This window comes from Zootoca vivipara, chromosome 11 (assembly GCF_963506605.1).
Source record: "Zootoca vivipara chromosome 11, rZooViv1.1, whole genome shotgun sequence".
NCBI classification, from domain to species: Eukaryota; Metazoa; Chordata; class Lepidosauria; order Squamata; family Lacertidae; genus Zootoca; species Zootoca vivipara.
The window spans coordinates 41,902,478-41,918,396 of record NC_083286.1 but is presented as its reverse complement, the minus strand read 5'-3'; the positions used below and the strand labels follow the sequence as shown (position 1 = coordinate 41,918,396).

Here is a 15,919-nt window from a genome sequence, read left to right as displayed (position 1 = left end):
GTGATTGAGACAGCCTAAGACTTCACAGTTGCCACTTTGTCACTTCCAGATGACCTGTTTATTGAGCATTCATCCTGATTTGTTTCCAGAGAGATTAGACAAGGTTGGCTGTATAATGAACATTCATTCTTATCTGTTTGCAGGGAGGTTAGATGACATTGCCTCAAAGCCAGTGCTTTCCCACACTTTCCAGCACATTGCCCCGTCTCTTTCTGTATAGCAAAAAGTTTGGTCACTTGGCGGAGAGGGTGGTGCACAACCTTCTAATCAGCTGTAATTGTGTAGCCTGAATGCATGCACTGAAAACATAAGATTGTCAGAGGTAGAATCAGTAATGATTTGTTGTTGTTGTTGTTTAGTTGTTTAGTCGTGTCCGACTCTTCGTGACCCCATGGACCATAGCACGCCAGGCACTCCTGTCTTGCACTGCCTCCCGCAGTTTGGTCAAACTCATGTTCGTAGCTTCGAGAACACTGTCCAACCATCTCATCCTCTGTCGTCCCCTTCTCCTAGTGCCCTCAATCTTTCCCAACATCAGGGTCTTTTCCAGGGAGTCTTCCCTTCTCATGAGGTGGCCAAAGTATTGGAGCCTCAGCTTCACGATCTGTCCTTCCAGTGAGCACTCAGGGCTGATTTCCTTAAGAATGGATAGGTTTGATCTTCTTGCAGTCCGTGGGACTCTCAAGAGTCTCCTCCAGCACCATAATTCAAAAGCATCAATTCTTCGGCGATCAGCCTTCTTTATGGTCCAGCTCTCACCTCCATACATCACTACTGGGAAAACCATAGCTTTAACTATACGGACCTTTGTAGGCCAGGTGATGTCTCTGATTTTTAAGATGCTGTCTAGGTTTGCCGTTGCTTTTCTCCCAAGAAACAGGCGTCTTTTAATTTCATGACTGCTGTCACCATCTGCAGTGATCAAGGAGCCCAAGAAAGTAAAATCTCTCACTGTATCAGCAATGATACATTGAGCTAAATACATTGAATACAAGACAGTGGTACCTCTGGTTGCGGACACAATCCGTTCCGGGGTGCCGTTTGCACCCCAAAAAGTCCACAAGCAGAGCAGTGCTTCTGCGCACGCACAAAGAGCGATAGAGCGCTTCTGCGCATGCATGAAGTGCGCAGAGAAACCCTAAAGTAAACACTTACAGGTTTGCCGCATTCGCAAGCTGAAAAGACGCAACCTGAAGTGGACGCAACATGAGGTATGACTGTATACAATTGGAAGAACGGGAGAGGTTATGAAATCAAGGTATTAAATTTACTGTATGCAGCACATTTAAAGAAAATATTATGAAAATGATGTATAGATGGTATTTAACACCAGTTAAATTGGCTAAACTATATAGAACAAAAAATGAATTTTGGAAATGTAAGGAAAACGAGGGTACTTTTTACCACATGTACTGGACATGTAAAGAAGTAAAAGCTTTCTGGGAAATGATATACAATGAGTTAAAGAAAATGCTTTAAAACATTTTTGTTTAAAAACCCAGAAGTTTTCCTTCTGGGTATAGTGGGTAAAGAGATACTGACACAAGATAAAAAAAATTGTTCTTATATCCTACAACTGCGGCAATAATTTTGTTAGCTCAAAAATGGAAGCAACAGGAAATACCAACAAAAGAAGAGTGGCAGATGAAACTCATGGACTTTGTAGAACTGGCGAAACTGACAGGAAGAATCTGGAACCAGCGAGATCAAGCATTCCAAAAAGACTGGAACAAATTTATATTATACTAGCTGGCCCTGCCACGTGTTGCTGTGGCTCAGTCTGTTAAATGGAGCCTCAGAGTCCCCCTTCAGACTCCCCTCACCTTCAGAGTCCCCCTGTTTTACATGTGTTATGTTTACACAGGCACATCCCTCCACCCTGTTCCAACACATTACCTATCCCCCCCCTCATCCCCCCATCCCCCACCCAAGCAGGCCCCCACCTCCACTCGGCCTAGTCTGGAAAGCGACCTAGTCTGCAAAGCCGAGCTGAGATGCTGTGGAGAGGAAAGCTTTCCTAGGTGCAGTACCAGTGTAGCTGTCGCTAGAGGGTGCTGGTTGCAACCTCTCCTGTGCTCCCAGTATGCACTTTCGTATGATTTGTGAGTTCTGAAACATGGGGGTTTGGGTTTTACCTGTTGTAGGTGACACATCTGTCTTTGAAAACGGTATGGGGTCACTCGGGTAGTCACATTTGACTTTGTGCCCAAATTTCAACGCTATTGGTCAAGCGGTTTTGTTGAACATTGGAGACGAAGGAACATACCCAGTTTACATTTATAGATAGATAGATGATAGATAGATAGATAGATAGATAGATAGATAGATAGATAGATAGATAGATAGATAGATAGATAGATGATAGATAGATAGATAGATTTGAAAGACAACTGTAAGCAATTAACACCACTGGCAGGGTTTTCTGAAGATTTGTAAAATGAAATTATTACCTATTCAGGTTGAGTAACGTAATATTTTAAGAAATGTCATAACAAGAACAGGAAAGGAAGGGAACTGCAAAAAAATGATGATGATGATGTAAAATTTAATTTTCTAAACCTTTAGGTGGGAGGGAGGGAGGGAGGTCATTAGGCTCAATGGAGCCAAAGAGATATAATAAGAGGATATGATGTTATGTAATGTGATTATATGTAAAACTAATAAAAATGATTATTTAAAAAAGAAAAAAATTAGATTGTCAGCACATGCCTTATTTCAGTGGGTGTGCCATAGAAAAGGATATATATATATGTGAAAATTAAGTAATAGTCAAGAGAGTGACGGACTTATGCACCCATTGAAACAAATGAATCCAAGTTAGACATGCACATTGAATTTCCTGGGCCTATTCTGTGTACGACTAACCTTGGGTATCCCCCCGTTTTTTAAGAACAGCTGTTGTGGTTATTCTGCTTTTTAAGTCCAGAATAAGCCAAGAGAAAAAATTTCCTGAGGAGTAATCATATGCTTTTTAATCTTCTGGTTTTTATAATATTTTTTTTTAGAATTAAAATATTTTGGTGCATTTTAATTTGGTGGTATCGTATGCTTTTTAAAAAAAGTAAGTTGCTTTGAGACAAAAAATTTTTTTTATTAAGCAACCAATACATATTTAATCATCATCGTAAGTGGTTTGAAACCTGGAGGGGGAGGAAGTCCGAGGGGCAGCAACTGCCCTCTCTGAATGGCACCCCTCAGTCTTGAATGCAAAAGTTCATTTGATGAAAATAAAAAGACTTCTCCCACTCACTTCTATTTTCTGCTCAGTGGACTCACTTTCATCTGTGGCACAACTAACCTGAAATGTCACTGATAGTTGAGAGGAGGCAACCAGCTGTTTTGGTCCTGTGACCTCTCATTCATCTTCCTTGACTTGCTAATGTGCTCAAAAATATCAGCCTGCAGTTTCTATAGGGCTCCTAATAGGTGTATTTATTTTAAATGTGTAAATGATTTATTTTTCATATGCCAGTGAAGGAGCAAATTTAATTTCCCACAAATGTGCAGCACAATTATTTATGTTAGAAACTGAGGGCATTTCCAGAAAGTCACTATTTTGGGATGATATCCAAATATATATTCAAGATCATGAAATTCAAGTGGAGCACTTGCACAACGAAGCCACTTGCCTCACCCGCCCCGCCCCCATCAAACTTTTTGCAACAAGGAAAGTGGTGGGGAAATGAAGTGGAAAGTCAAGGATAATATTTGCTTAATGCAACATCATCCAGCCTATGCACAAACTTTGTGCAATTAAATAAGACGAATGCTCAATATACAGGTCATCGGGAAGCAGCAAGAGCTTCTTCCAGAAGGTGTGAATGGAACAATTCATACTAAGGGACAATCCAGTCAACATCCAGCATTTTGAAGTCCCAATGATTTCAATTCGGAGAGATCTAATCAAGGGGTTAACAGTTTAATCCAGGCATCCCCAAACTGCGGCCCTCCAGATGTTTTGGCCTACAACTCCCATGATCCCTAGCTAACAGGACCACTGGTCAGGGAAGATGGGAATTGTAGTCCAAAACATCTGGAGGGCCAAAGTTTAGGGATGCCTGGTTTAATCCTATACATGCATACTCATTAAGTTTCATAGGACTTATTACCATGCAAGGATGTGAGGAACCTGCAGCCTCATTTCATGCAAGTGGTAAAGTGGAGCGATGGTCACAAAGAAAACGATAACAGAACGTGACAGAGAGAGAGAGAGAAAAGAGGGTGCCCTGCCATTTTGGGCTCCAGCCCTGCCCACTCCTGGCTTTATCCCCACCCATCACTGGCCATAGTCCCACCCACCAATAACTTGTGAAAAGGTTCCTCATCCCTAATGACTGCCAGATGCTCCTGTTGAAATCAATGGAACTTAGCTTGACTTTGGCTAGCTTATGTACCAGTTTTGGAAGTGTGGTTCCTATATAAACTATGCAAAGTTGTTCAAAGGATGTGAGGTGAGCTAGAAATCTGACACTAAACCTTTTTCATTGTGAATGGGAGAAAAGAGGCCTCTTTGGGGACAACAGCATAATGGCTGGACTAGGATCTGGGAGAGCCCCCAATCTGCCCTTCAAGCTCCCTGGGTGACCTTGGGCCAGTTACTGTCCCTCAACTTAATCTACCTCACAGGGTTGTTGGGAGGATAAAATGGGGAGAACCATGTACTCCACCTTGAGTTCTTGGGTAGGGTGGGAGAAGTGTGATATAACTGTAATAATAAAGAAATAAGCAATCAACTAAAATGGTTGCCTTGGACCGTCAGGGCTTTCGACAGCTACCATTTGTAAGTTTCCAGATATGGTAATTCAGGTGGGGTGGATGCAAATAGTCAAAGCAATAGCAGTTTGAGCAGACTTGAGAAAGAAAAAGCCAGGTCAAAGACTGCCAAAGAGATTTTAATTTAGTGAACTCCTGATTAAAGGTAAAACAAAAACATTTTCTAACTTCATGACAACTAAGCCACCAGGTTAATGCTGATTATTTCATTAAATGGATCCAGCTGTGTGAATAAACTTAAGGGCAATTACAGCTTCTGATTCCCCCCCCCCAAGATTTTGTTTAAGAGAGTGTGAAGTAAATATTGCAAATAAGTAGGCATTAGCTGACGAGTTTGAACAGGTGTCTGGTGCAAGGAGGGACTGCTGGTGGCTGTTTTTGGTACACCTACTACAGCATTGCAGAAAACTGTTACATTTCTTCACCTCCCTGCCTTCAGATACCTGCTAAAAACATACTGAAAATGTAAACAGCGGCACATGACCAGGTTTAAATTGATGTGTGGAACAAATGAAGGGAGTTCTTGCTTTTAATGTTATGAAGTCACCTCAAAATGGTTTGAGCCTTTTCTCCGAGGCTGGCCGAACGTGACCTGCTTCTTCATTTAAAAAAAAAAGACTTCTGAGAAAAATAGCGAAATAAAAGTCGGTGAGATGCCAGTGACTTGTGATCAGCTTAAGGAAACGAGCCAAATCCAACAGTGGCCCATTGAAGGGGAACAGAACATTTATGAGAAATGCAGCACTCAAGCCTCCTACAAAGCATTAAAGGCAATACCTAATACAAGCATCACTGGAGTTCTAGGTGGAGGGGATGCAGACTATACAGATATCAGTGTACAAAGCCTGGTTTTGTAAACTTTTGGGTATTATAAAAATTATATTCAAACATCTTAGCCCCCACAAAAAGAAAAAGGTATGCCTGGATTCAGTATTTTTCAATGGTAAGTTTCAAAGGATTTGGGTAGCAAAATTTTAGACAGATGCCACTTAAACCAAGAACATTTGTTCCAATGAAAACAGTAATAACAATAAGTATATAGTCTGGATCTACAGAACTTATCATGACTGTTTAGAAGTCTCAATGTATTAGTAACCAAGACTGAAAAAGATCCCTTCCTGTGTTTTCTCCATTGAAACCTTCAAATTTTGCTAGTCACCAGAGAACATCTTGTATAGTGATCCTTCTTAGATTTCCCTGAGGACACCCGACCCTCTACCTGCATACCTCAAAGCAATAGCAGCACTGCAGTCTCACCCTTTCTAAATCAGAAATTGGCTTCTTCAAACCCTACCCCACCCCCCAAATTTAGATAGGCTGCTGGGTCTAATCAAGGGACCTTTTGAAGAAAATGGAGGAGGGGGTCATGTACTTCAATGCTTCTGGTTGTGGTGTTAACTTAGAAGGAAATTGTGCATGCAGAACATTCTCCCAAGCATTACAGCATATATATATATATATATATATATATATATATATATATATATATGTGTATATGTATATGTATATGTATATGTATATGTATATGTATATGTATATGTATATGTATATGTATATGTATATACACACACACACACACACACACACACACACACACACACACATACAGAAAATGACTTAGAGTGCATTATAAGCAGCATCTAGCAGAGCATTAAGCAGCCTTGCAATTAAGTCTATCAATGTGGCTAGTTTACAAGGGGAAAAATATCTCCGCTTACATGCCTACCATATATATATACACACCAAAGCAAGCAATTTATGGCACAGTAGGAGTCTGGGGAAAAGGGAGGGGGCAAGATGAAGGACCCTAGCTCTCTTTCAGTTTATACAACCTCTGCAGGGTAGTTGCTTACATTGAAGCTACAACCACCACCATGCTGCCAAACACACACACTCCTACGAGCAACTCCCATAGAAGCTCAGTGAGGCTCATTTCTGAGTAGACTAAACATGCATAAGATGATTTTCATTTTTCATTCTACAGACACTGGGGTTCCCTAGAGCCTGCCAATATCACCATCTTGTGCATGGATGGTATTGTTTTGACTATATAAGTAAGGGCACCCACACCTGAACATTGAAAATAGAGGAAGATCTTTTTAAATTAAATCAGCTATTTTCTCTCTTGCTTAAAATGTATTTTAGGCAAAGACAATGAAAATCAGTAAGTCTTCCTAAGTAGCTTTGGGACACTGAAAAGGAAACAAGGTAGCTTCTATTAAACCACAGATTCCCAACTAGTACATGGCAGGGAGAGAATTCTCATCAAAATGCCATCACAGAATTGTAGAGTTGGAAAGGGATCCTGAGGGTCATCTAGTCCAACCCCCTGCAATGCCGTAATCTCGACTAAAGCATCCATGACAGATGGCCTTCCAACAAAAGAGAGTTCACCACCTTCCAAGGGAGTCCGTTCTACAGCCAAACAAGCTCTCATCAAACAGTCCCCTCTCATCAGGCCCTCTAGAGGCAATGGATTCAAGTTAAAAGAAAGGAGATTCCAGCTAAGCATTAGAACAACTTTATGACAGCAAGAGTTTTGACAGTGGAATGGGCTCCCTTGGAAAGTGGTGGACTCTCTTTAACTGGAAGCTTTTAAGCTGAGGTTGGATGGCCCTCTGTCATCAAACAAGGATTAGTGAAGATGTTACAGAAGTCTACGGGACATAGCTTCCAATTAGGGAGTGCAATCATGGGCCAGGAATCCAAAACAGAAAATGTGATTAGTAACAATAAGTTTGGCATCAGCTAGCTTAAGGGCGGGGTGCAGATAGTGTTCTGTGTTTCTCTATTTTAAACAGATGTCTGGACTTCCAGCAAAATATTAGCACCTCTGGTTGACATCAGTCAGCTGTCAGCAGTAGACTCCACCTTGAAATGCCTTGGTGGAAGCAGCACTACAGAGGAAGATGAGTGGTTCTTTGGCAGGAAGTCACTGGAAAGAGAGGCAAGTGTAGTCGGCTGATCGCATCCCTCTTTCATCACCTGGGAACCCATCTAAACTTGTGACCCCCAGTGGCTGTCCTGACCATAAACGCATTGCCTTGGGGGAAGGCCAGCGTCCTAATGTTACAATGTTCATTGATGGCTGTCGTGAAGGACACCCCTTCCTCAAGTTCACTGCCACGGAGGTCCAGGGAACTGTGGCTGCTGCATGTCTGCAAGCCCTGGAAAGCACCGTACATGCGGATTGTTTCGTTCTCTCCCCGAGGGCGCTTTGGGCTTCTCTTGTCATCAGCGGACTGCAAGGCTGCATTGCATCTGTCCGATATTTCCTGCAAAATTTCGTTCACTTCCATCTCCTCCTCCTCTTGCTCAGCGATGGTCACCTGCTTGAGGCTCCTCTTGTTGGGGCCATTGGCAAGGGAGAGGTCTGTGCTGTCTTTGCACTGTGGGATCATCAGCTTCTGCCAAGAAACAAAGATATCAAGCACTCTCTAAGTCATTCAGTGCATGAGTGTATGCCAACCTGGAAGGGGGGGATCAACAAGCCTAATGTTGTTTATTAAACCAACAGCACCCCCTACAGAATAAACTGCTAAAAACCCTCATGCTGTACTCCTGAAGGATATAGAATCATAGAGTTGGAAGAGACCACAAGGGCCATCCAGTCCAACCCCCTGCCGAGCAGGAAACACCATCAAAGCATTCTTGACATATGCCTGTCAAGCCTCTGCTTAAAGACCTCCAAAGAAGGAGACTCCACCACACTCCTTGGTAGCAAATTCCACTGCCGAACAGCTCTTACTGTCAGGAAGTTCTTTCTAATGTTTAGGTGGAATCTTCTTTCTTGTAGTTTGAATCCATTGCTCTGTGTCCGCTTCTCTGGAGCAGCAGAAAACAACCTTTCTCCCTCCTCTATGTGACATCCTTTTATATATTTGAACATGGCTATCATATCACCCCTTAACCTTCTCTTCTCCAGGCTAAACATACCCAGCTCCCTAAGCCGTTCCTTATAGGATTGTGGATTTGACATAGTTACCCACTGGGATTTACAGCACCATAACACCAGTTATAGAATAACCAGGTTTCAGCTCCTGAACCTTATTTGGTACCCCTGTGGGGAGATGAATGTGCCTTTCGCCAAGTGGAGAGACAGAGGTTCCACTCTCCCCGTGAAACATCAGCAAGACTTCCAGATCAGCAGAGGCGACTGCCAGAAAAGATGCCGAACTGAGAAAGACACCCCAGTACTTACATCCAGCACAGAGGCAAGCTGTTTCGCTTGGCTGGCCAGTTCCTTCAACTGGACATTTCTTTCCTTCAGGGAGGCAATTTCCTCCTGCTTTTGAGTCAATGTCGCTTGGAGCTGTCAGGAGATGAAGTTCTGAAAGTCACTGGAGTACAAGAGTGATCTACTGAATCAGCTGTCTCCCAATTTGGTGCCCTCCAGAAGTTGGATTACAACTCCCACCATCCCTGACCATTGGCCATGCCAGCTGGGGCTAATGGGGATTGCAGTCCAAAACATCAGGAGGGCACCAGGTTAGGGAATGCTGCTGGGGAATGTTTGTGTACTGGCAAGCAGATGTCAAAAGGTTTCTTGATCAGGCCCTCTGGTGGGCCACTGTTAATGGCTAGTTGCTGTATTCAGATCTGTACTGCCACTTAGAGGAAAGTTTAAATGCATATTTTTTGTCAATATGCTCCTCTCATTCTTATACAGCACCCCACTCATTTAACTTTGCAAGTACATTTCAAAAGCCACAACTGTAGAATGTTTAGGTGATAATTTCCAAAAAAAATTGCAAGTCCTGCAAAATGCAATTTTACAGAGGGGAAAACCCAGCCAAAGTGAGCAGAAAAATCCTTTTCCTACTGGCATCCTTGAATGCATAATTTACACCTAACCGGGTTCAATAGAATTTGAATCTGTGATGTGAAGTCCACTTCACCAGGAATAGCTGTGATTAGAGCAACCATTGGATGGTGGATTTGTTTACATTTTTTTGGATAAAGGAGACCCTGGATCCTTCTCCTGTGAACAAATTCCACAACTCCATGTGTTTCTACTCAAAAGGATGCTCCATTGAATAGAATGAAATTTAATAGCATAAGTAAGTTTGCAACACTGCAGTAGGGCAAATCCAAAATAGTTTAAGAATTGAAAAATGGGCATCTCAATCTGCAAGTCATTAGCTATTCATATTCAAGTAGGACCCATTTAGGTTTTTCTTTAGACACAAGTGTCACTGAAACCAATGCAACTTGCTTTCATTTAAGCATATTTCATCTCAGTGTGCTGTTCCTGTGGGATGTAAACAGGTGCAGTCAAGTCACAACAGTTCCCAGAGTGACCACATGGAGGAACACCTGACCAGGTCAGTTTCCTGTTCCTCCACACATGCAAATGAGATGGAAAAGTGCCAGATAAATTCACTGGCCAGTAGCCATTTTCCAGCTGGGAGAGGATATATTTAATAATATTTCCTCATCCACATTCCTGAACATTCCCACAGTTCCAACTTAAATCCTACGGTCATTGTCCTACGGTAAGTGGCTTCCTGCTAAGAAACCAGTCAGGCTGGCTTGAGAGTAACTTTCTTTCCCCCATATTCATTTTATTTTTATACCTGATTGTTTTCCACAAGTGCATCCCCTAGTGCTTTCTGGTTCTGATTTGCTAAGTCTTTCCAATACTGCTCAGTGGAAGAGATGTTTTCTGCATTCATCTGAGAGGCAGAATCGTCCTCTGCAGGCTGACGAAAGCAAGGGCTGTAGGATCTTCCATCATCCACAGGGAATGGGAAATCAGCGCAGTCCAGCAGAGGGGGCATCAGAGAGGAAGGATCTAGGGAGACCAATAAGAAACAAGTGATACAGCTGATTGACTCCTTACTTGACATGTGCAGGTCAAACACAAGGTGCTTTTGGCACAATGAATTGTGACTTTGAAGTTTGGACAAACAGCAAACAAAACATGAAGTAGTTTAATATCTGCTTTGCTTTTTGAAAGACTAATTAGGACCCTTGCAAGGAAGAGTGGTGTGTTGGGCTGAGGGCTTTAATTATTTCCCGTAACCTGTCCTTCCCTCCTACAGTAAATAGAAGCTTGGTAGGGTTTGACTAGGAACAAGCTGCAGTTCCAAACCAGTCTCCATACTCCCTGCAGCTGCTTTTAACTTTGATACAAATCATGGCAGATTCTGATTATGGATATCCAACATCTCATCTAGATGAACCTTTTGAAATAAACAAGAGCAGCCTTTTTCATTGGAGGCTGAACATTGCCCACCTGTGTAAAGCAAATCTAATTAGTCAGTCACCTTGATTATCACCTGCATTTTAATTTTTATTGTGTTTTATGTTTTAACACCACATACCACCCTTATATTTTATAAAATGATATAAAATGCTTTCCTAAATTAATACCTAAAAATGCTGTCTAACAGAAATTTGATGCGTATTTACTCAGAAACAAGTTCCATTGTGTTTGGCTGAGTTTCCTTCAAGGTGGAGATGTATAGGTTTACAGCCTAGGGGTTTAAAAGCTTTAAACACAAACCCACATTGAGGGTCAAACTAGCTGTGGCATTGAAAGATGTATGACTGGATCACCAGCTGATTTGCTTTGAATTTCCAATGGGCAAAAAGTTATGTGAGATCTGACTGGAAACATGGTATTGAGAAAACGAAGTTTAGTCTCTTCCCTCTCTCACCATTTTCCTAATTAAGTTTTCTCCAGTGTCCTAAATTTGCTATTTGCATCAGAGGGCAAAACATATCCAATCACAGATCTCTCATCATGCCTAGTTTAACTCTAAGCCTAATCAATGAGCAAAAGTATTTTGTGAAGTAAGGAGGAGTATAGTGCTTAGCTGATTTAAAGATACAGTATTATTATCAATCAAGAAGGATTCCCAGATTAATTGGGTAAAAGTGTTTTAAAAAGACAAAAAAACACCAATAAATACACTGTTTACTTCTGAATAGACACGTGCAGGATGCAGAAACCCAAAAGTTTTAACCGATTTTTAATCCAGGTGTCCCCACACTAAGCGTTCGTCCTAAAACGACCCTTTCCTCTTTGACAGGCGCAGTTTTAAACTAGACTCAGAGCATACTTGCCGGATATGAAGTTATCCACTGCATCGTGAAATTCCTGGAAATCAAACTCGGGTTCGGGTTGCAAGCACGGGCTCTGAAATATACAAAAGGAACGAGGCAGTTAGGAAAGAAGAAAAAAACCCTTCTCGCTGCGCATTTTCTTCAACAAATTTCAATGTACGCACTTAATAAAACGCACCTGAAAATCCACTGGCCATGCTGAACAGTGGAGCCGGCAAGCTTGCACTGCCATGGCAAAAGGAGAAAGCAAGAGGCGCTATCTACGCAGCGGTGCCTAAGGAGGAGATGCAAGAGCAGCAATCCCTGCTGAAATGTTCAGTGTAAGAAACAAGCTGGAAAACCCAAGCTCAAGCTTCGCCACCGGTGCTTCCCTTTACGACTCTTATTGGCTGGCCTCACCAGCCAATCAGATTCATTTGAGCGGGGCATTCCGCTAGTCCCGGGCAAAAATTAACCCTGAACGAGAACTGTACTGTATAGTTTTTCAGGTGGGACGTACTAGCCACGCCCCTTGCGTGGGTTCAAAGAGGAGAAGATTCCTAGCAGTATAAGAACCCATCAACCGCTTAAACCGACAGTCAATTTGGGTTTGCAAAAGGTCCTCACGCAGATTTTACCGGTTTCTGGGTTGCGATCTTAAATAGTTTAACTTTTTACTTTTATCCTCTGCATACTGCATTTTGTTTTTTTGCTATGGCTGGTGGCTGATGCAAATAAAGATTCATTCATTAAAAGAGATGAGCTAGCTTCTGCTTTTTTTGTGGGCTGCATCCAAAGTGCTTTGAAACGTTATATAGTCTGGTGGCGATTTTCTTGGGGGGCGGGGCACAGATTTCTTCCCAGATAAAACTGTCCAACAGCAGCGCAATCATACTCTCGTTTATTCAGAAGGAAAGACAGCTATGTTCAAGGGAGGTTACTTCCTAGAGTCTGACCTAGCCTATCACACACACACACACACAAAATGACGCAGAGCGGGAGTGACTTCGTCCGCGTCCCTTGCCAAAGGTGGTACAGTGTAGCATCATTGTAAAGAAAGGCAGCATTTATGTCTCGGACTGGTCCTGTGCTGCAACCGGCATTTATTGCAAAGCACTGGAAAACAAGGTGCTTCTGCAGATCCACACGATACACTTAAAGCACATTCAACGCACATTGGTCCCCCATCCCAAAGAATCCTGGTAACTGTAGCTCGACAGGGAACTGTAGCTCTGTGAAGGGAAAACGTCAGTTCGCAGGATTCTTTGAGGAAAGTCACGTTCTTTGAATGCGTAACTTCAACTATACATACCCCCGGACCCCACTATAAACAGCGCCATTTCCGTTAACTGAGGTTTCCCGCTTCTCTCTCTTTTAAAAAAGACCATGATTCTAGTGTGCTTTCATCCATGATGAACCATCCAAGAAGGAGGTACTTGCGCCCAAATAAACCCCTTTAGGCCTTTGGCCGTCTGAGCCATGAAAGTCTGGTGCCCTACTGTTGTGGAACAGGCACCCTTAGGGTGGCACACACGCTGCCTGGGGCAGGTGAGGGGGTAGTGCTACACATGCTGGCCTGCTGCCACCATGTGGGATAGAGGATAATATCAGAGGTGAATCTACTGCCAGACTGGTTGGCTTCTTCATGTGGAATTGGGTCTGGGTGCATTTCCCCCTTGCAAAGTGTCTTGAGCCAGCGCTGCTTCTTCCTCCATCACAGTCCCGATCCGGATCAACCTCACGCATAATGGGGTGAACAGCATCACGTCTGCTTCGGGCCCAGGTCTGGCAAGCGTGTCGTAAAGACCAAAGAGGATGAGGGGGCGACGGTTGTCAATTTACCTGCTGGGTTGCAGCACCTCTAGAAACTTCTTGCTGAAAGACGCCCGTGCAGTCGGCTAAGTCTTGCCAATCGATGGTCGCCAACGCTAAAAGGGGGGGGGGGGAGGCAGGTCAGTGTTTATGTTAGACTTCTCAGTATAGAAACGCAACTGTGTGTGCGTGTGCGTGTGTGTGAACTATTTCATTCCAGATTAACCAGTCCTCTGGTTGTGTCGATTCCTGGGACTAGATGACCCTTGGCGGTCCCTTCCAGTTCTACGATTCTATGAAATACAAATTGCTAACGGAGTAACCTTAGTAGTTGTCTCTTCTCAAGCAAGGCACCCGAGGTAACGGTAAAATCTAAAGTGCAGGAGGTCATTAGGGCAGTTCCCCTAGCCACGCCCCCAAGAGAGTTCAAGAAAGCAGACAGCTCTGTCTCTATACGCACGCATGCATACTGTTTAATTTATTAGGATCATAGTCGCTGCAGGCCTAGATAGTTTCCACTGAACCCTGGATGCTTACTTCCGATCGCATAGGTGGTACTGTAGTCAACTAACTTTTACTCCGAGAAGAACTATTGGGGTTAATGGGTCATGTCCATTCATTTCAGTGAGCCTACTCTGAGGAAAACCAGGTGAAATACCACCCACTGAGCTCCAACAAAAGATCCACAGGCATCTGAAACACAAATCTTTAGCTTTTAATTCAAAATGCAAACAGCCTTGCACAGAAGAGTTACCATTTAAATGACTAGCATTAAGCAGATATGCCATCAAAGAAAAGGAAAGAAGTAGGCAAACTCTGCGTGACTATTTTCCTCCGTCTCTTGACTTCCTCTGCTAATCTGACACAAATATGAAATGCTTATTATCACCTCATTCATCTGTCAGAACAAGGTTCCCCCACATTAATTATTATGATGCCCCAGCATTTTTCTTGCTGGGGGGAGACAGTTTCCGAACAGTGTTCTCTTGCGTTTCCCCTGCATTACACCACGAACTGCGATACGAAAGTACTGAGGTACAGTACTTTTAAAAAATCCGCACTCACCTAGATCTACAGAATCCGGAGGTGAGTCCTTATAAATGGGTATTGGGTTGCATCTGGGGTTGATATTCCGTGGCACCTGCCGGCAAACAATCACAAACAACAGCATTAAGGTTTCAAGGTTTCTCTCCTGGCCACATTTACAGTACTTTAGAAAAAGTGAAGCGCCACTGGGGACTTACTTCCGAGTAAACATGCAAAGGGCTAGGTCGGCGTAACCGTTTGAATCCTTACTACTGGGTAAAAGTAGCGGTACTTAGGAGTGTGTTGTAAGGGCAACCTTATGTGGACAGGGCATCTAAAACGAAAGGTGCCGGAGTTTAGTTTTCCCTGAAAATAGTGCCCTTTGCAGTAGAAACACCTCCACCTAACTTCAGGTGGCAGCTGGTGGTTGTTCTGCAGGCAGAGGGCTCTGCACGTGCTCAGAGACACTCCTTTCCCGGCTATTAGTCCCAATCTTCTAGTGGTGATTGCACATTGGAATATCCTTTTTTCTGGTCGGGAGTGGGAGAAATGCGCCTGCTCTAACCGCTGGGCGACGCTGTCTCCCGCCGCAGAATGGGTGCTTGCAGGGAGACAGGTTTCCCCGGCGTTTATTTCTGCCAATAGCAGGTGGCGAGAGGCTCGTCGGTCGGGCTTCGCAGCCTCGCCTCCTCCTTCCAACGCACCTTTCTCTCCGCTTTACTGGCCGGCTTTTTGCCCAGCCGCTCGGCAAGATCCTGCACCCTGTTGGGACACAGGCTGCCGCAGGCCTGCCTGCCGCCTCGGCTTTGCATGACACTTGCTCGGCTGGCTCGCTGGGCTCGATCTGAGCCGCCCTTAGCAGGGAGCCTGGCCGCCTCTCTGGGGAGGAGAGAGCCGAGGGGAGGCGGGCCGGCGGCCGATTGAGCGCCAGAGGTGGCGCCTTCGCCTTGGCATGCTCCAGCCTGGCAACAAGGGAGCCCAACCCAGACCTCTCCCCTCCTCTCCCCTCTGGGATTAGACCCAGCCGCCGCCGAGGCCGCCGCGCGGAACCCACGCGCCAAAGTGCGCCCTTTCGCCAAGCATTGGCGCCGCGGCCAACCGACGAGCGGGGAGTTGCGTGAATTCTCCAGGGACAGCCGATCGGGACTTCAGTTGTCTCCAGGGCTCAGTCTGCCCTGGTTCTCTCACTCCTAGAGATGGGAGGGTGCCTCTGAACATGTGCAAAACACCTATTCCCTCCTCCTCCTCCTCCACCACC

The 15,919-nt window shown here is 44.0% G+C and overlaps 1 protein-coding gene across 1 annotated transcript; it reads right to left on the bottom strand.

The window, feature by feature from the left end:
• Positions 1-7,026: 7,026 nt before the first annotated feature.
• On the bottom strand, positions 7,027-15,473 carry MCIDAS (multiciliate differentiation and DNA synthesis associated cell cycle protein). The gene is made up of 8 exons (XM_035100934.2): positions 15,366-15,473; positions 14,701-14,776; positions 13,666-13,751; positions 12,023-12,100; positions 11,845-11,917; positions 10,350-10,567; positions 8,975-9,085; positions 7,027-8,180 (listed from the first exon to the last, which is right to left on the bottom strand). Exons 1-8 carry the CDS (start codon positions 15,471-15,473, stop codon positions 7,755-7,757), a joined length of 1,176 nt encoding a protein of 391 aa, XP_034956825.1. The 3' UTR covers positions 7,027-7,754.
• Positions 15,474-15,919: the final 446 nt, after the last annotated feature.